Source organism: Hyla sarda, chromosome 1 (genome assembly GCF_029499605.1).
Source record: "Hyla sarda isolate aHylSar1 chromosome 1, aHylSar1.hap1, whole genome shotgun sequence".
In the NCBI taxonomy this organism is placed as follows: Eukaryota; Metazoa; Chordata; class Amphibia; order Anura; family Hylidae; genus Hyla; species Hyla sarda.
In genome coordinates, this window is record NC_079189.1 from 395,890,617 (window position 1) to 395,903,785 (window position 13,169).

At 40.8% G+C, this 13,169-nt stretch overlaps 2 protein-coding genes across 4 annotated transcripts in view; one reads left to right on the forward strand and one right to left on the reverse strand.

The window, feature by feature from the left end:
- LOC130276735 (dehydrogenase/reductase SDR family member 4-like) overlaps nt 1–13,169 on the forward strand; it is a 75,832-nt gene that overhangs the window by 114 nt on the left and 62,549 nt on the right. The gene's annotated exons all lie outside the window — the stretch shown is intronic.
- AP1G2 (adaptor related protein complex 1 subunit gamma 2) overlaps nt 32–13,169 on the reverse strand; it is a 67,306-nt gene continuing 54,168 nt past the window's right edge. Inside the window, exons 19-25 of one of the 3 annotated variants that reach the window (XM_056526517.1) lie at nt 9,792–9,919; nt 9,590–9,694; nt 6,615–6,750; nt 3,886–4,015; nt 2,912–3,075; nt 1,142–1,240; nt 32–945 (exon numbers count right to left, since the gene is read on the reverse strand). In XM_056526517.1, coding sequence (XP_056382492.1) covers nt 844–945; nt 1,142–1,240; nt 2,912–3,075; nt 3,886–4,015; nt 6,615–6,750; nt 9,590–9,694; nt 9,792–9,919 — 864 coding nt within the window. In that variant the 3' untranslated portion in view covers nt 32–843. The remainder of the gene's footprint in view (nt 946–1,141; nt 1,241–2,911; nt 3,076–3,885; nt 4,016–6,614; nt 6,751–9,589; nt 9,695–9,791; nt 9,920–13,169) is intronic. The other 2 variants (XM_056526526.1, XM_056526506.1) reach the window with 2 other exon arrangements.

Here is a 13,169-nt window from a genome sequence, read left to right on the forward strand (position 1 = left end):
GAGTTGGTGGGGGTGAAATATATATGATTGGATATTGGTGGGAGGGTAGAGGAAATGCTGATTTTTCGATGGCGGATGCATCTGCTACTCTGCGCACTCTCCCTCCTTCGTCACTGCGCTCTCTCTCCCTGTTGTCTCTTGCAGTCTGTCATCTTGAAGGGGGCAGGTACAGGCTGAGGCTGGCTCGGTGCCACTCACATGAACCCCCCCCCCCCATCATGTGGCTGCTCCCCCCTTACACACTATTTCAGGCAACCCCCTCATCATCACTACACAGCATTAATTAGCTGGAGAATTCATTATACTCGCAAATCCTAATTAACACAAACAGCCTAAAGGGAATTGGCAAATCTGTAGACGGCGAATGAAAGGGTTAACCATTTCTGTATTTTTATGTTGCCCTAATGGGATTTCTTCTGTCTGCATATTTGCTATGATACATGTTTTGAGTGCCTTAGTGTAGTGTACAGACAGACTGGCACAGTATTTAGCAATATTGGAATATTGGGAAGCAAGGTTAAAAAAAAAAAAAAGTCAAGGTAAAAGATTGCCACCTAGAGGAGGAAAATGGCATGTTTGGTCTTCAATGCAATTTTATTAGAATGTCTTTCAGATTCTTAAATATCTGGGTGATATGTCATGTGCATGTAGTATGCTGTTGCTGTGTATAGTGTATACTGTAAGCATTGCACATAAATAGAAACTGCCACCTTCCTTGGATCCGATTAGTACAGATCTGCCGAATGTAACTCACTGATCGGTTTCTTTTCTTTTCCATCATTCAGGAAAAAAATCCTTAATGTCTCTGCCTTTTCATGTGAGTGTCTATACAAACAGATCATATCACTGCCATGTTTCTGCAGGAAAGTTGTTCACTTCACACATATCCTGGACTAGATTTCCATTATGTGTAAAAGACAAACGTAGCCGCATACGTAAAGGAACCTAAAAGGGGACAACAAATTATAAGGAAGTTTCAATAGCAGTTTAAAATGAAAGGTGTATTTATACTAAATACAAAAAACTAATAAATTTAATTAGGCTGTAGATGTATTAGTTTTTTTGTTACTCTCATAACAAGTTGTTTTTATTGTCATTTTTTACTTGAAAGTGAACAATTACAGTAATATTTTCAAAGTACCTTTTGGGGGTTCAAAATGCGAATAGACTGTGTGACTGATCCTCCACCAGAAGCTGGAAGTAAAGATCCACTAGGAGCCTGGAGTTGGATCTGAACACTCTGAAATATAGAAAACGCAGAATAACATAACTGAACTGAGAACAGCTCAAATATTACACAAAACATGGCAAATGTGTTGTCATAAGGGTTGCCATATGGGCATAACCACATAGTGAATATCTCAGGTCAGGGACCAATTTATACTGAGAAAATGCACCAAATTCAGAAAGGAGACCACCACTAAACTCCAATGTACATTTAGGGCACGGTCCCACGTAGCGTATGCGTAGTGTATTGCATGCTGCGCAGCCGGAAATACGCTGCATATTTTCCTATGAGTGGACACACGGGGCTACTCAACAGAAGTCCTGTTTGTGCAGTGAGGCTTGGAGATGGGCCCGCATGTCACAGTTTTGGTAACCTAGTCTTAAAAGATAGGAACCTTATTGGGAACCTAGCCTCAAAAGACAGATTGGTTTGAATTGTTTCTAATGGAAAACAATTACGAAGATTTCTTTTATTTTGCAGCTTTAGGCTGGGATTGGTCAGTATTTTTAAAACCGAAATGAGACCTAAACAGAAAAATGTGAGAATCTTTCTATTATATAGACCCTCTGTATTGGTCACACTCCTATTTTTTGCTTAAAATGTGGGTGTTGACCTAGCCTAACAGATATACACATATACTACGCTAGAATCTATTCTGAAGTATGCTGATTTAGGGTGAGTTCACACGCTTATAACTAGCAGCAGGTTTCCCGCTGTGAGTTACGCTACTCTTCATTTCAATGGATCCATTGGCAGTCTGTAAATCCAACACTACTGTCCGCTGGCCCATACAAGTGAATGGTGAGGTGACTCGCAGAGGATTTCCCGCAGCGGGAAACCCACTGCTAGTTAGAAGCATGTAAAATTACCCTAAAGGGAATGTGTCAGCAGTTCTGAGCCATCAAAACTAATGATAGTTCCATATAAAGGATAGCAAGAGAAGTTAAAATATAGCCAAAGATCTAGACACTCAGGTTGCATGACTGAAAAAGAACATCGTTAGTTTGCCAGGCACTGCTGTCACAAGTGCCGGGATGTGCAGCCTTTATGGTAGATGCCCAGAGCTGACTCCCCAGCCCACCTCTTAGTGACAGCTCTAGCAGTCTCCAGTGGACACTAGAGCTGTCACTAAGAACAAAGAAGAGGGGCGCTCAGTGCACTCAAAGTATCTGCCAACTGAGTACATTCTATAGCGGAGTCTAGGAAACTACAAGATGATTTTTTCGATCATACAATCTGCATAAATGGAAATGTTGTTATTTTTTAAATATTCCTGTCATTTAAAAAAATAAATAGACTGACAAGTTTTCATTGGCCAGGGTCTCCTGTGGTGCCATTATAATATTAAGGGTCCGCAGGACAAAGATTAATCCAAATGTGAATCTCCCCAGTTGTTTTAGTGGTTTGTAGGGCTCTCAGCACTCTCAAAAACCTTTGACACCTCTCTGTGACGTGTTTAACGTTTTTTTTAAATGACAAGGACACTTTAACTCCTCTTCCTGTCCTCTGAACGGTCAACAGTTTTAAGGGTTCAAAACTGATGACAGATGGAGGAAGAAGTCCATTAGATGCCTTAAGATCTGCCAAGGAAACCCATCTATATTAGATGAGGGGGTAATTTTCCATTTATGCGCTGTGGTACATGATAAGCAAAAACATTACTACAAGTTTCAAAGGACTCACCTTGGGCACTGCAGCCTGTAGCTGGAAGTCAGAGATATCACTAGATGAGGAGTTTGTAGCACAAGAATTGAGGACTAGGAGGGCTGGGCTAGATGGTGGACGCATAAAGGAGAATTCTACTTGAATTCCATTATTATTATAGGCAACAATTGATGGAACAGCTGCTGTAAAGAAAAATAGGTAAGAGTATTAGCACAACACAATTGCGGGGTCCTGATGGTTGCTATTGCAGCAAGAGGACAGATGATGGCCTCCTGTCTGCTACGTACAGAAGCCTGTGAGGTCAATATACTGTATATATATATATATATATATATATATATATATATATATATATATATATTGGGTATCGCCATAATCATATTGACCCACAGAATAAATATAACCACTGTATCAATAAATACTAATATCAACAAAAACCACTAATTTAAAGTACAATGGGGGAGATTTATCAAAACCTGTGCAGAGGAAAACTTGCCCAGTTGCCCATAGCAACCAATCAGATCACTTCTTTCATTTTTCACTGGCCTTCATAAAAATGAAAGAAGCAAGCTGATTGGTTGCTATGGGCAACTGGGCAAGTTTTCCTCTGCACAGGTTTTGATAAATCTCCCCCAATATGTCACAAAAAAACTATCTCAGAATCGCTTTGATCAGTAAAACTATTCCAAAGTTATTACCACATACAGAGACCTGTCAGATTTGGAAAATGGGGACCAGTCATTATTAACGGCAAAACAGGCCACCTCATTAAAGGGTTAAAGGGGTCATCGTAACAGGTACCCTTTAAAGGTAATTTTTTACCTCTGGGTTTTCCCACATTGAAATATGTGGTACAAACCTGTTACCATCATTCATTGGGAATGACCGCTGCCCCCATAGTGGCTTTAATATGGAGGCCTTAATTTGAGAACAAATTACCCAAAATTGGTGCAGTCCCTTAAACGAGTTTTCAAATATATACATTTACATACCTGGATTTGGAGTTTCATCTAAAAGATCCAACAAGCTTCCATTGGGTACGTTCTGGCTTATGGAAGATAACCCTGGGGTCACTGGTGTGCTATCTATACTCTCTTCCAACAAGCCCAAGAGGTCTGTAACCTATAGAATACATTTGTCAGATATACTGTGCAAAGTAAGCAAATTCTAAAAAGAAATAACAAAGTCCAAAATTTCTGATTTTTTGTCAAATCACATTCCAGAAAAAAAAGAAATAAAAAGTTATCAAAACATTTGCAAAAGTGGTAAGGATAAAAGCTATAGATCATAAAATGAGCCCTTATACAGCCGCGTATACAGAAATATAAGAAAGTTATAAGAGGTTAGAATCGGGCAATTTTAACATATATTAATTTGTTAAAAAAGTTGGACTTAGTTTAAAAACAGTCTAATAATAGGACAACATGTTATCGTGGGAATTATTTTATTTTTATTGATCCACATAATAAAGAGAATATGTCATGTTTACTGTAAAGTGCACGGGGTAAAAATGAAAATCCCCAAAACTAGCAAAAGTAGAGGTTTTCTTTTCAATTTCTCCCTGCAAATAATAGCTTTATGGTTGCGATGTACATTTTATGGTAAAAGGTGTCATTTTAAAGTACAATTGGTTATGCAAAAACCAAACTTTCATATGGGTCTGTGGATGGAAAATGAAAAGAGTAATGGCTCTTAGAAGGCAAGGAGGAAAAAAACAAAAATGCTAAAATTTTAATTGGTTGTGACCTCAAGGCCAAAGTGTCCTTAAAGGGGTACTCCACTTTGTTACGGGCTGCGGGGGTCGTGACGTCATGGCATCACACCACGCCATGCCCCCCTCAATGCAAGTCTATGGGAGGGGGCAGTGGATGCCATGCCCCCTCCCATAGACTTGTATTGAGGGGGCGTGGTGTCATGAGGGGCTTAGCTGTGATGTCACAACCCCTGCCGCCTGCTCCAAGCGCTTGGAACAAAAGGTTCCGAACGCTGGGACAGTGGAGTACCCCTTTAAGGGGTTAAAAGTTCTTGCAGCAATACAACTACTCCTCTAGGTGAGCTCGTAGGCCACACCATGACAGTAACATACCATATTTATCAGCGTATAACACTCACTTTTAAAACTTAAAGGGGTATTCCAGGAAAAAACTTTTATATATATATATATATATATATATATATAAACTGGCTCCAGAAAGTTAAGCAGATTTGTAAATTACTTCTATTGAAAAATCTTAATCCTTTCAGTACTTATGAGCTTCTGAATTTAAGGTTCTTCTTTTCTGTCTAACTGCTCTCTGATGACACGTGTCTCGGGAACCGCCCAGTTTGGAAGATGTTTGCTATGGGGATTTGCTTCTAAACTGGGCATTTCCTGAGACAGGTGTCATCAGAGAGCACTTAGACAGAAAAGAACAACCTTATTTTCAGAAGCTCATAAGTACTGAAAGGATTAAGATTTTTTAATAGAAGTTATTTACAAATCTGTTTAACTTTCTGGAGCCAATTGATATATATAAAAAAAGTTTTTTCCTGGATAACTCCTTTGAATTTAAGGCAAAAAGCCTGCCTGCGTGTTATACGCCGATAAATCTGCTGGTCACTGATTTAAAGCGGCCGCAGCAGTGGCTGCTTGCTTAGTATTAGCAGTACGGCCACGGCCACTTTAAATCAGTGACCAGTGGCGTCTCCTCCCCGCTCTGCTTTTAATTTTTCTTACCTCCCCTTCCCTCATCATTCCCCCTTTTCCCTGCTTTTCATAGTTTTTTTATTTTCCTTATCTGGCTGCGCTTCGGCAGGCCAGGTCAGGCAGCGGGTCTTGTGGGCTGCGGTCAGTGATGCAGATGAGTGACATCCTCTCCTGGCTTCTCTGTGCGGCATCAGAGACGTCACTTTTCATTTCCTGCAGTCGCCGCACTCCGAACTCTGACTAGCAACGGCTGCAGGAAATGAAAAGGGACGTCTCTGATGCCGCGCAGAGGAGCCGGGAGAGGACGTCACTCATCTGCTTCACTGACCGCAGCCCACAAGACCCCTGCCTGACCTGGCCTGCCGAAGTGCAGCCAGGTAAAGAAAATTAAAAAAACTATAAAAAGCAGGGAAAAGGGGGAATGATGAGGGAGGGGAAGAATAGCATAGGAGGAACATGATGGGGGGATGATGAGACAGGGGGAAATGATGAGGGGGGGGGGAATGATGGGGGGCATGATGAGACAGGGTGGGGGAGGATGAGACAGGGGGAAATTATGGTGAGGGGAGGCACTAAAGGCTTAATGTCTGTATGGCTAGTGGTGGTCTATGACAGGGGGAAATTATGAGACATGGGGGGTGGCGATAAGAGGGGTAAATGTGGCACAGGGACTAATAAAAGGGAAACAATGATGTGGCACTGGAGGGGACGGGACCAAACTGAGGTGCAGAAGAAATCAAAGTTGGGGGGATGATGTGGCATTTAGTCCAAGTAATTTATTTTACATTTTTATTTTATTTTTTACTTAAATTTCCCTGTTAAAATGGGGGTTCGTGTTTTACGCCAGTGCGTGTTATACGCCGATAAATACGGTAATTACATAGTAGTATACATTGGGCTCCTTCCAGCTTTGTACAGCAGCTTATTGTACAGTGTACAATGCAACAATGTGCAACATTCCATCAGACAGCCATAACGTAACGTGTTTTTAAACCTGTTTGACGAGAACCTGAAATACTGTAGAAGTCTACTTACATAACTAGCTGGCTGGCTTGCGGAGGAAATACTTTTTGGTTGGCTCTCAGTGTTTTCTTTGATTTCTCCAATACAAGTTTCAGTTTCTGCCAAAGTAGACTTGTCTGGCAATGGCATCTTCTCCAGAATAGCTGACCTGATGGGAAACAGAGGACACAATAGTTCATGTTTGCTATGGGATGTAACACCTTCATGATATATGAGACAAATAATATTACTGAGTTGTGCTGAAGGGAGTAATATTTAAGAATATATTCTTGAAGGGTAGGGTCACACGTGCCGTATTTTGCTGTGTATTTTCTGCATCTGGATTTCGCTACCCGTTGACTTTGATGGGTAGGAAAGTACACAGCACCAAATAGGCAACAGAATACACTGCAAAATAAGGAAACTGGGACCCTACCCTAAGGGTGTATTCAAACATACAGTATCCTGCGCATATTTGATGCTGCAGATTTGAAACTGCTGATTTTATGCTGCAGATTTCAATGTAAACAAAGTGATTGAACACAGAATCAAATCTGCAGCATTTGTACCCTCAGGGTACATTTACATGCTTGTAACTGGCAGCAGGTTTCCTGCTGCGGAAAATCTGCTGCCAGTTCACTACCATTTATTTCAATGGGTCCGCTGGCAGTTTGCTACATGTCACTTTTGCGGTCTGTCCACGGACCCATACAAATAAATGGTAGCGTAACTTGCAGCGGAAGACTGCTGAATGTACCCATAAAGGGTATTTCATAGTTCAGATGAAAAACCTATTAGAGGGCTAGAGGGACATTACATACAAAGCAACATTATTAGGCTAGTTTTACATCAGTGTTTGTGAGCATTCAGGCATGGATGGTTGAACGGATCATATTTTGAATGGATGATAAACTGATGCAAACTGATTGGAACGCACTGACTCCTCTGAGTCCCGATGGATCCCATTGATTTAGATTGAAACCTGAGTTTAGTAGAAAAAAAAAAATATACGGAAGTAAAAAAACTGATGTAAATTGATGCAAACTGATCCCTTTCTGGCCCCAAAGACTTTTACTCAGTTTGTAGTCAGGTTTCATGGCCAGACAAAAAAAATTGTGCATGCCATGGTTTCTAATCAGTATTGAAACAAAGTGAGATGACCTGATTACAAAAATACCCCGATGACTTCAACGATATTAGTTCATGTCAGTGTTTCTGTCTCTTTGTCGTTTTACTCATATAGAACACAAAAACACTGATGTGTAATCCTACACCCTAAAAATGTATCATTACCTTTGTTGTTATACTTTTGCCTCCTATGAGCTCCTCAAAGCGGCAAGAGTAGACATGGCTTGGGCAGCAGCCCATGTGAGTAGCAGACTACAGTTCCCATCATGCATTGCTGACAAAAATGCCACGTTGTTCTCCCCCTGCATTTCCCTGCTCTGGAATCCTGTCATATTGTGCTCCCTCACTGCTAAGCCTCTCGCAGTAGCTCCTTATTCCCATGCTTTTCTTTTTTTATTGACAAGCAGCTCACGCTCCTATAAGGGTGTATTCACATGACGTTTTTGCTATACGGTTGCTGTATACGTTTTCTATTTGATAACTGTATGCAACCGTATAGCAAACCATAGTCATTGACCACCCATACAAAAACTTACAACTAGATGTTTCCGGTTGTGTAATTTTTTGTACAGGTATGTTTCTTAGGCTAGGTTCAGACTACGGAATCTCCAGGCAGAAAATTTCCGCCCGGAGATTCCGAGTGCGGCCAGCGCCGGCTGAATCAGTCGGCGCTAGGAGCGCGCGGACACTGCAGTCTCCAATAGACTGCAATGTATTCTGCGCGGATTTCCGCCTGAAGAAAGAGCAACGCCTTTCTTCTGGCGGAAATTTCCAAGCGGATTGTCCGGTCACAAATTCCGCTTCACAAATTCTGAAGTGTGAATTTGTGAACGGAAAATCATTCACTACACTATGCATTATAGTAAGCGGAATTTCCGCCTGCAATTTCAAAGCAAAATTGCAGGCGGAAATTCCGTAGTCTGAACATAGCCTTAGAGTTTTTTTTCCTGTGCACAAAATTGTGGTCAACCTCAGTTTTGTGCACGGTTCTATACTGCTTTTTAAACTTTACTTCGCAGCCGCCCAGGACTCCTGCAGCACTGCGGTACTACGCCCATCACATGGGGATAGTATTACATGGGCAGAGGGACAGATCGCACCAGGTCTCACTCCTGAGACCCGCTGTGATCCTAACTTATAAAGCAGCTCCGCTCCCCAGCTGGCCGGTGATGTTAAGAATAGAACGTCTCTGTGAAACATGCAGCGGAAATCCTGATTCCAGTGTATGAACCTGTTCAATGTTTTTGCGAATTCTGCTTGTAAATGTATTGCCATCTATGAGACAGCGTATTTCCGAGCGGTCATAGCACCGGCATGCTCTGTTGGCGCTCCGCTGTCTGTGGAATGTCCGCACAGAAATTCCACCGTGTGAACATAGACGTAGACCACCACAGCACTTATGCTAAAGACTAATGAGTTGTGAATTCCGACTTGTGAGTTGAGCAGCAGTTTCCCATTGAAATCAATGGGAGGCTGCTGCGAGTGGAGAGTCCACTTGGAATTTCCATAACGTTCACACGGGCGGGTTACAAGCGCGTTTCCTGCTGTAAGTTTGAGCTGCTGCGGATGTTCATATTTCAAATCGACTGCATACAAATGCATGCCATATAAACTACAGTGCATATTTCCTATTGAAATCCATGAGATGCCATTTGTGTGTGGATTATATCTGTATTCTGCACCAAAATCTGACAAAAAGGTTGAGTGAACATAGCCTTATTATAAAAGCACGCTTTGGTTGTTTTATCAGTATAGTTTTTGTTGTTGTTTACATGCAATACATAATTTGCCAGGAAACCCTTCTTTTATATAAAGGGAGACATTTTTATACAAGGCATATTTCTGTACAATATATATGGCTGGCATAGAACAATTTATACCTCATGTGATCATATTTCTTGAATAGTGCATTGTATTCTACTGCTCTCTGCTGTAACTCCACATCATGACAACATCCATATATAGACACCACTCGACGAATACGACTGGAAAAACAAGGGGAAAATAGGCAATTCATACTTTCCATGACAGCTTAAAGAAATGATTTTCTATTTTCTGCAGAATATTCTATAGACTACTTACTTTATGGTGCTGTTGAAGCGTGTGCTAAGTTTCATGATTGCTGTTAGGGTGTAGGCCCGCGTGCTGGGCAGAGAAATATGTGACTGTAAAACACCTTCCAGTACATCAAGAACATCATCCTCTGTCACCTAGAAGTATTGATTGTATTAGAAGTGACCTATGCAATACTAAAATCACTGCACATAATACTATGAGTAACAATATGTGATCTTTTTAAGACAACGGCCCAGATTTACTAAAATTATCTAAGGGCATGTTTACATGGACAAAAACCACTTGTGCAAAATCTACCTAGAAATACTCCTCCAAAAAAAAAAAAAAAAATTTTTTTATTGTGTTTTTGTGAGGCTTTCGTTATTTTGGTTAGTTTTTCATGGCATTTTTTGAGAAGTTAATTGGGCAGCTTTGGGACAGATTTTTTTAGGCCATTTTTTACTACACAGCTAGGGTGGCGACACCAACATGCACAACACCTCTTTAACCTCTTAAGGACCAAGCCCATTTTCACCTTAAGGAACAGAGCGTTTCTTGCACATCAGTCACTTTAAGCATTAATAACTCTGGGATGCTTTTACTTTTCATTCTGATTCCGAGAATGTTTTTTCGTGACATATTCTACTTTATGTTAGTGCTAAACTTTTGTCGATAAATGCATCATTTCTTGGTGAAAACTTCCAAAATTTGATGAAAAAATTGAAAATTTTGCATTTTTCTAACTTTGAAGTTCTCTGCAGGAAAATAGACATTCTAAATAAATGATATATTGATTCACATATACAATATGTCTACTTTATGTTTGCATCATAAAGTTGACATGTTTTTACTTTTGGAAGATGTCAGAGGGCTTCAAAGTATAGCAGCAATTTTCAAATTTTTCACAAAGTTTTCTAAATCAGAATTTTTCAGGGACCAGTTCAGTTTGAAGTGGATTTGAAGGGCCTTCATATTAGAAATACCCCATAAATTACCCCATTATAAAAACTGCACCCCCCAAAGTATTCAAAATGACATTCAGTAAGTGTGTTAACCCTTTAGGTGTTTCACAGGAATAGCAGCAAGTGAATTAATTAATTTTTTACACTCGCATGTTCTTGTAGACCCAGTTTTTGAATTTGTAAAAGGGGTAATAGGAGAAAAAAAACACCAAATTTGTAACCCAATTTCTCTCCAGTAAGGAAATACCTCATATGTGTATGTCAAGTGTTCTGTGGGCGCAGTAGAGGGCTCAGAATGGAAGAAGCGACAATGGGATTTTGGAGAGTGAATTTAGCTGAAATGGTTTTTGGGCGGCATGTCGCATTTAGGAAGCCCCTATGGTCCCAAAACAGCAAAAAAAAAACAATAAAAAAAAAACACATGGCCTACTATTTTGGAAACTACACCCCTCCAGGCACGTAACAAGGGTTGCAGTGAGCCTTAACACCCCACAGGTGTTTGACGACTTTTCGTTAAAGTCAGATGTGTAAATGCAAAAAAAAAAAATTCACTAAAGTTCAGTTTTCCCCCCCAAATTTACAATTTTTACAAAGGGTAATGGGAGAAAATTCCCCCCAAAATTTATTACCCCATCTCTTCTGAGTATGGAAATACCCCATGTTAGGACATAAAATGCTCTGCGGGCGAACTACAATGCTCAGAAGAGGAGTCACATTTGGCTTTTGAAAATAAAATTTAGCTGAAATGGTTTTTGGGGGGCATGTCGCATTTAGGAAGCCCCTATGGTCCCAAAACAGCAAAAAAAAACTAAAACACATGGCCTACTAAACTGCACCCCTCAAGGAACACAACAAGGGGTACAGTGAGCCTTTACACCCCACAGGTGTTTGCCGACTTTTTGTTAAAATCGGATGTGTAAATGAAAAAATATCATTTTTTCACAAAAATGCAGTTCCCCCCAAATTTTACATTTTTACAAGGGGTAATAGGAGAAAATGCTCCCCAAATTTTGTAACCTCATTTCTTCTGAGTATGGAAATACCCCATGTGTGGACGTCAAGTGCTCTACTGGCTCACTACAATGCTCAGAAGAGATGGAGCGCCATTGAGCTTTTGGAGAGAGAATTTGTTTGGAATGGAAGTCAGGGGCCATGTGTGTTTAGAAAGCCCCCCCCCCCTGGTGCCAGAACAGTGGACCCTCCCATATGTGACCCCATTTTGGAAACTACACCCCTCACAGAATTTAATAAGGGTTGCAGTGAGCATTTACACTCCACTAGCGTTTGACAGATCTTTGGAACAGTGGGCTGTGCAAATGAAAAATTACATTTTTCATTTTCACGGACCACTTCTCCAAAAATATGTCAGTCATCTGTGGGGCGCAAATGCTCACTGTACCCTTTATTACATTACATGAGGGGTGTAGTTTCCAAAATGGGGTCACATGTGGGGGGGTCCATTGTTGTGGCACTATGGCGCTCCTTCTCTTCTGAGCATTTTTGTTTGCCCGCAGAGCACTTTATATCCACATATGGGGTATGTTCTTACTCAGAAGAAATGGGGTTACAAATTTTGGGGGGCTTTTTTCCTATTTTCCCTTGTGAAAATGAAAAATTTAGGGTACCACCAGCATTTTAGTGAAATTGTTTTGTTTTTTTCATTTTCCCATCCAAATTTAACGACAATTCCTCAAACAACTGTGGGGTGTTAAGGCTCACTATACCCCTTGTTACATTCTGTGAGGGGTGTAGTTTCGTAAATGGGGTCACACTTGGGTATTTATTTTTTTGCATTTATGTCAGAACCGCTGTAAAATCAGCCACCCCTGTGCAAATCACCAATTTAGGCCTCAAATGTACATAGTGCGCTCTCACTCCTGAGCCTTGTTGTGCGTCCGCAGAGCATTTTACGCCCACATATGGGGTATTTCCATACTCAGGGGAAATTGCGTTACAAATTTTGGGGATCTTTTCTTCCTTCTACCTTTTGTGAAATAAAAAGTATGGGGCAACACCAGCATGTTAGTGTAAACATTTTCCTTTTTTTACACTAACAGGCTGGTGTAGACCCCAACTTTACCTTTTCATAAGGGGTAAAAGGAGAAAAAGCCCCCCAAAATTTGTAGTGCAATTACTCCCGAGTACGGAAATACCCCATATGTGGCCCTAAACTGTTTCCTTGATATATGACAGGGCTCCGAAGTGAGAGAGCGCCATGTGCATAGGGATTGCATAGGGGTGGACATAGGGGTATTCTACACCAGTGATTGCCAAACAGGGTGCCTCCAGCTGTTGCTAAACTCCCAGCTTGCTGGGAGTTTTTGTTTTGCAACAGCTGGATGCCCCGTTTTGTCATTTATATCAGTTGGGACCATGTAAGGGGGTGTAAATGTAGTGTTTTACCCTTTATTATGTGTTAGTTTAGTGTAGAGTAGTGTTTTTA